General features: G+C 46.8%; 1 protein-coding gene across 3 annotated transcripts in view; it reads left to right on the top strand.

Moving 5' to 3' along the window:
* Window positions 1-920: 920 nt before the first annotated feature.
* Auts2 (AUTS2, activator of transcription and developmental regulator) overlaps window positions 921-6,000 on the top strand; it is a 321,552-nt gene continuing 316,472 nt past the window's right edge. For all 3 annotated transcript variants that reach the window (XM_023714328.1, XM_023714329.1, XM_023714327.1), the window contains exon 1: window positions 921-980. In XM_023714328.1, the coding sequence (XP_023570096.1) occupies window positions 924-980 (57 nt within the window). In that variant the 5' untranslated portion in view covers window positions 921-923. The remainder of the gene's footprint in view (window positions 981-6,000) is intronic.

Raw genomic sequence — 6,000 nt, 5'->3', positions numbered from 1 at the left:
TCCAGAGAGAGCTAGCCTTTCACAGAAGCTAAACATGGAGCCATGAAAGGCCCTTGATCCCCTTCACCCTGTGCATCGTGGGCTCCTCCACAAGTGTGCTCTCTGTGTGCAGTGGCTGCACTCACTTGCGTGACTAAGCATCTTGCTGCCCCAACCCCAGGCAGAGAAGGGAGTGCAGAGAGCAGGTAGATGCAGCAGGACGACCTGTGCCTCTGCAGCTGTGTGCTAGCATTGAGCTGGACAAACTTGCCAGCCTGGTTTTCTTGCCCTATTTGGGAAGATGGGAACCAAAGCATGACCGTAACAACTGACGTTTGCTCTCTTCTCTTCATTTGCAGTGTGACAGTGACAGTGACCAGGAAGAAAAGGTAAGACGCCCCTCCAGCCTCACTTTGGCACAGCACATGGCACACCATGAGCACAATGGTCCTCTCACATGTGGCTGTGGCATAGGCTCCAGCTTCAGGTCTGCAGTGCCTTCCCCTTTCTAAAAGATGGGCATCATCCGCACAGCAACGTGTCCTGTGCTAAGATGGATCGGACTGTGTTTGCCTTATGGGACCCACTATTTTTTTTAAAAAGCCCTTTAATATGCCATGTATGTGATACTGAGTTTTAACTTTATGAAAGATTACATACTGACCCCAAGAAAACATTTTTAAAGAGGAAATTATTTTTTAATCCATGACGGGGACATGAGATGTGCTACTATGTATCTATGATACCATTTCTGCCCTCCTTTAGCTGACCTACTTGCTTCCTCTTGCTTTTGTGTACATATCAGCCTTCTAAACAGAAATGTGTCTAGGACTCACACTTGGGCTGGGGGTGGCCGGGGCACTCAGGCGGGAGCTGCTAGGTGGGAAGGCAGTTCTTCCAGCAGGTACGTCCTCTGTTTCAAGGCTGATGGCCTCCAGTTCCACATGGATCAAGAAAAGAAGCTCAGGTTCTGGGCTTCCAGAAGACTGGATCGTTACCTGGTAACGTGCACTTTCCACTGCCTGAAGCAAAGGGATTGTGTGTCTGGTCATTCTTTCTAGCTATACCAGTCTACCAACTTGCCACTTTCCACTTTTATTGCTGTCATGTCTCTTGAAAACAGTTGCCTAAATATCATGGTTTGTAGATGCTGGGCACCCAAAGCATAGACTACTCCTTCCCCCATTTCTGATTCTGTCTTGGTCCCAGCTCTGGACTCTCACCTCCTTCGTGCTTGTGGGTTAGGCTCAGGAGCCTGCAGTTAGTATTTAATGCGTCCTTTCTATTAAGCCCTGAGTTTTTTCCTCCTCCTTTGCTGCCAGTCTCCAAGAGAGATCTAAAGGCTCTTGTTCTGTACTGTCGTTAATTTGAATTCAGCATATGTAGCCCGTTATAAAATGCGAGACATCATCATTTGAGCAGGTCAAGCATATTCAGATGAAGACAAATGGTGCTTATTTGATTTCCTTAAAATCAGGAAATGAAAAAAGTGCTCTCTGGAGAAATCATGTTCTGCCTGACTTGGATGATAGACCAATGCATGTCCCCCAGATAAGAACAGGCTCTCGCCTTGAGGTTTTTATCTCTAAAGGACGGCCAGGACTGTCAGCTCGCTGACATGTGCATTATCCATGTCATTTTAAACAAAGTGACCTATGGAAGGGTGCACTGTGCTGTGACATGGTAATGGGCTGTTGGATGACAGCGAAAGTACACACTGGAAAGGGGGCTGTGGATTATTCTTTTGTTTAACTGACAAGTAGGAGCTTCCTTCCTCCAGCCCCCAGGAGTCTTAGCTCCTCACAAGTTGAACCCCTGGTGTCTCAGGAAGTCCGTGTGCAGTGCAAGTGGACAACAATGGTGGTTCTGCATCTGAGATTGTCACTGTCCACCCGAACCCCCAGGTCACACCGAAACACACACCAATCATCTTCTCATTCTGTTGGGCTTCCCTGGAACCCAGGGAGGATTCGAGCCTTCTGGCCACTCCAGGAGATCCACTGGCAGTGGTTGGTTTTACTTTCCAAATCTGGCCTTTCTCCAAAAGGATGGGCCTGATTCAGGATTTCATCAACAAGCAGACATCTTTCTTTAAAAGGAAATGTGAATTCCAGAAACATCACTCATCTTCAGCAGTGGCAAATTGATGGTGAGGCTGCCCATTTTGCATTCCTTTTAAGTATTCTGGCCAGCAACCACAGCCTTGGCTACACACTCAAGTCCCCCAGGGAGCTGCTTGCTACAAGACCAATGCCTGGGCTTCACCTTGGGCCAGGGTGTCCGGGCACCTCAGCCACCACTAGGCAATCATCTCTCCCTAGTAACTTCTAGAATTCAGCAGCTGTAGTGTCAGCAGGCTCTAGAAGCCAAGGTGCTTCCACATGTCAGGGCAGCCCGACTAATCCTTTCTTCTAACTGGCACTCCTGAGTCACTGTTGCTCGGTCTCCATCTCTGAGCTCAAGAAGCAAAGCACCAGGCCAAATGAGTGACGAAGGGTGGGAGTAGCGCATACCAGCCTGCAGAGGTGGAGATGGCCACAGGATAGTAGCAGAGGGGCAGAAGGGGCAGGCCCAAGGGACAGGTTGTGAAAGGAGGGCCTGAGTGGCAGGCATGGTACTCTGGTGCAAGGCTCCCCAGGCCACCTTCCTTTGCACTTTGGCCTTCCTGCAGGTTGTCTTCACAGGGAGCCCCACCACAACCAACAGTCATGTCAGCTGTCCCTGCTGTGCCTCACAGCACTTCTTCAGAGGGCTCCCAGCAGGAGCAGTCAAGCCGCAGTAATTGCAGCTGTGCCTGCTTGGCCCTGCTGTAGTTAAGACTGTCAGGCTTCCCCTTTTGGACTGAGATTGTCTAGTGTCTATCACCAGCTCCAACACTGCCTTCAGAGACTGCTCTCCCTGAGCCCAGGTCCCTGTCAGCCTCTTGTGTATGCCTCTTGCCCATGCCCCTTTGGAGCCCAGGCACTAATCAGGCCTGTTTTCATGTGCTGCTCGGAGGATTCGCATTCAAATCTGAATTGCTAATGGCAGAATTGATGCCACTCAGGGTCCTGGGATCCCTTCAGCAAGCCCCACTGGGGATCCTGTTGGAGTCAAAAGTGAGACTTGTGGGACCCACTGGGGTTTCTCTCCGGAAGACCTGTCATCCTCTTTCTCCATAGGGATCCACAGAATGAGTGGTCTAAAATTAGGGTACTGTATTTCACACAGCTGACTGAATTAAGATAAACTCTGCTTTCCTCTGATACGAAGCTGTAATTTATAAAATGATACCCTTACTAATTAGCGTGGAAGTGACTGGGAAAGGGGCTAAAAAAGGAGAGCTTTCCGAATTCAGCCTTGTGCCTGGAAAAGGCTTGGATGAGATGCCAAGCCAGGCGTCTCCCCGGGCCTCCACTCCCTGCCGTGTGAGCGCATTTCCTGTTAATATCAGGAAACCTGGAGGACTTTCATGAAAAGTAAAAATTGGGTGGGGAATTAGATGAGGCCGTGAACGCTCCTCATCTCAGGTGTGGGATTGTTCTTCTTTGTAGTTAGAGCAAAGAAAAGCGACAGCACTTGGCACCTTAATCACCCACATTAAGTAATTATTCCAATCCCCACTCAAAATGAATTGGTATCATGGGAACAGAGGCAACATGGGTATTTCCACATATTTGAGCCGTGTTTTCTTTTGTTTCCTCTCTTTCTCTACCACTGGCAAGAGCCTATTATGCTAAGCCACACCCCTATTTGGTTATGAAGTTAATGTAGAGATTAAAAATAATTCTCTCTCCGAGGACTCATTTTCTTTTCAGTGTGCCATGTGATAGAGCCAAGTGGAAAGCCTGTCACCTGCATCAGGGCTTGGGCTTAGAGTCTGATGCCCCAGGCTGGTTTCCGACTATGGCCCTCAGTACTTTGTGGCGGAGCACAAAGCCTTGATTTCTCACCTGCTAGGTGAGGCAACAAGAGCATCACTCATGTTTTAGGAACAAGTACGTGAAAACACTTGACTCAGTACCTGCTCCATAGGAAACGCCAGTGAATGCTGCTTCTGGTGAAATGAGAGAGAATTGCCTGGGAGGCGGAGAAGGCTGGCATCCTCTTCAGAAAGCTCTGGCTGTGCTGGAGAACCTGCCAGAGGGTTCCGCCAGCGCCTGAAGCTTAGCCATCCTCCCAAGGATACTCCAGGCCAAACAGAAGGGTTAAATTTTGAAGAATCCCCAGATGCTGTGTGTTAAGCCCCTTACCCAAACACCAGGTTTTCCTCTGAGCATAACTTGAAGCCAAGGGCCAGCATGCTGACCTGGAAAGCCTTGGTCCTGATTGAGTTGTGCAGCATCTGTCCCTTCAGCATCTATTCCCAAATGCCAGGCACTGTTGGCCCCCAGAGGAAAATTCTGATTCAGTACTTGCTATGGGAGAGTGTGTCTGAGGATCTGTAGTTTTAAAAAACTTCCTAGGTAATAATTTGGTACACGAATGATTTTAAGCCTCAGTATCTTACAAGTGCCAGAAAGAAATTTTTCTTCCCCCATATTTACTGCTTTTGGACTTTACATTGTTTAAAAGAAGGACTGGAACACTGTAGAAATGTTGCTTGCATGCATGTTGATGTGACTGGTTGGTAAAGTAGAAATGATCACTTAGAAAGTGGTTACTGACGTTAGGTGCTGTGCTCTCCCACGTCTGGACAGCCCCCTGGGACACTGGCTAGCTTGGGACACAGCATCACTGTTTACCACTCTCCCTCCACTCACATGCATCTTGGTTGATTCTTACTTTTTAATTCATGTTAAAATGTGTTGTGTTTCCCTGTGCTGTGTTCACTTGTATGAGAAAGTGGCAGCTTCTAAGAAAAGCAGCAAAGAAAACCAGCAGAAGCTTATGTTCCTAACTCAACACAAACCACATGCCTAACTTGGCTCAGGAAGGACTCAGAAACTGCTGAGATGTCAAACTGAAGACTAAGCATGTGGCCTGTGCTTATAGTGGAAGAGCCCCATCCCTTGACTGGCCGGCTTTCGCACTTGGTAAAGTTGTGCATTCTCAGCAACATTCCAGGAGCTCAGAAGGCCCTCAGTATTGTTTGTGGAACCCCCATCCTTGGTTTCAAAATAAGACAGTGTCTGGTCAGGAGACAGTTTAGAGTGCTGTCCTATTTTACAGGTAGAAAAAGAAGTTACTCCACCTTTCCTAATTTTACACTAGTAAGAAAGCGGCTGATGACCGGGAAAATCTTAGGGGTTGTTTTGAGTCCTGTCTCTTTATCCCTAGTACACTGCATAGTGCTTACATGAATTAACTCCTTTCCTGCATCTATATCTCCAATTGGAAGGTTAAGAAAACCAAATCCAGAAGCCTTGTGATCAACCCTGAGTGCACCTCATCAGTCCCGGTGTCCCATTTCTAGGCCCCCAACTTGCCTCAGGTTTCCATATCTCATTTTCTTATAAAACATTTCTAAGCCATTTTTAAGTTTTCCAGCATATTTGAGTAATTTCAACAGTTCTTGGATGAGTCTCAAAGCCTTTCCACTTTGGATCCCTGATTTCCATACTACTCATCCACTCAGGCTCTTTCCTACCCCTCCAAAATTACGTTTGGGTTAAAATGACATTTTATTGTTCTTCGGGCATCATCATATTTCCACTTGACTTCATTATATCATATCCATCCAAAATTCCTATTGATATCATCCTTGGATTAAATTTATACTGCAAATGATTTTAAATCCCAAATCTCATTAAGTTTTCTTTTTTTGTGTCATAGAATTTTCAGGCCAAACTAAAAATTGTTTCACTCATACTCAGTGCATATGTACAATCATCTGTCCATTCGCATCGTGTCATACATAAGAGAGAGAAAGAGAGGTTACAGAAGTGCAGATTTTTTATTAAGTGTCAGTCAACAAGAGAACATTTTAGGAATTGCTAGAAATTTGTCAGACATCATCAACTAAACAAACTGTAGTTTTTTGGAATGCACAAGGAGCAGACAGGACAGGTTCTAGGTAGTATCCTGTTGTGTGCGGTGAAT

Source organism: Octodon degus, unplaced genomic scaffold, assembly GCF_000260255.1.
Source record: "Octodon degus isolate 3935 unplaced genomic scaffold, OctDeg1.0 scaffold00035, whole genome shotgun sequence".
NCBI classification, from domain to species: Eukaryota; Metazoa; Chordata; class Mammalia; order Rodentia; family Octodontidae; genus Octodon; species Octodon degus.
The sequence above is the reverse complement of the archived record's forward strand: the minus strand, read 5'-3'. Positions and strand labels throughout refer to the sequence as shown.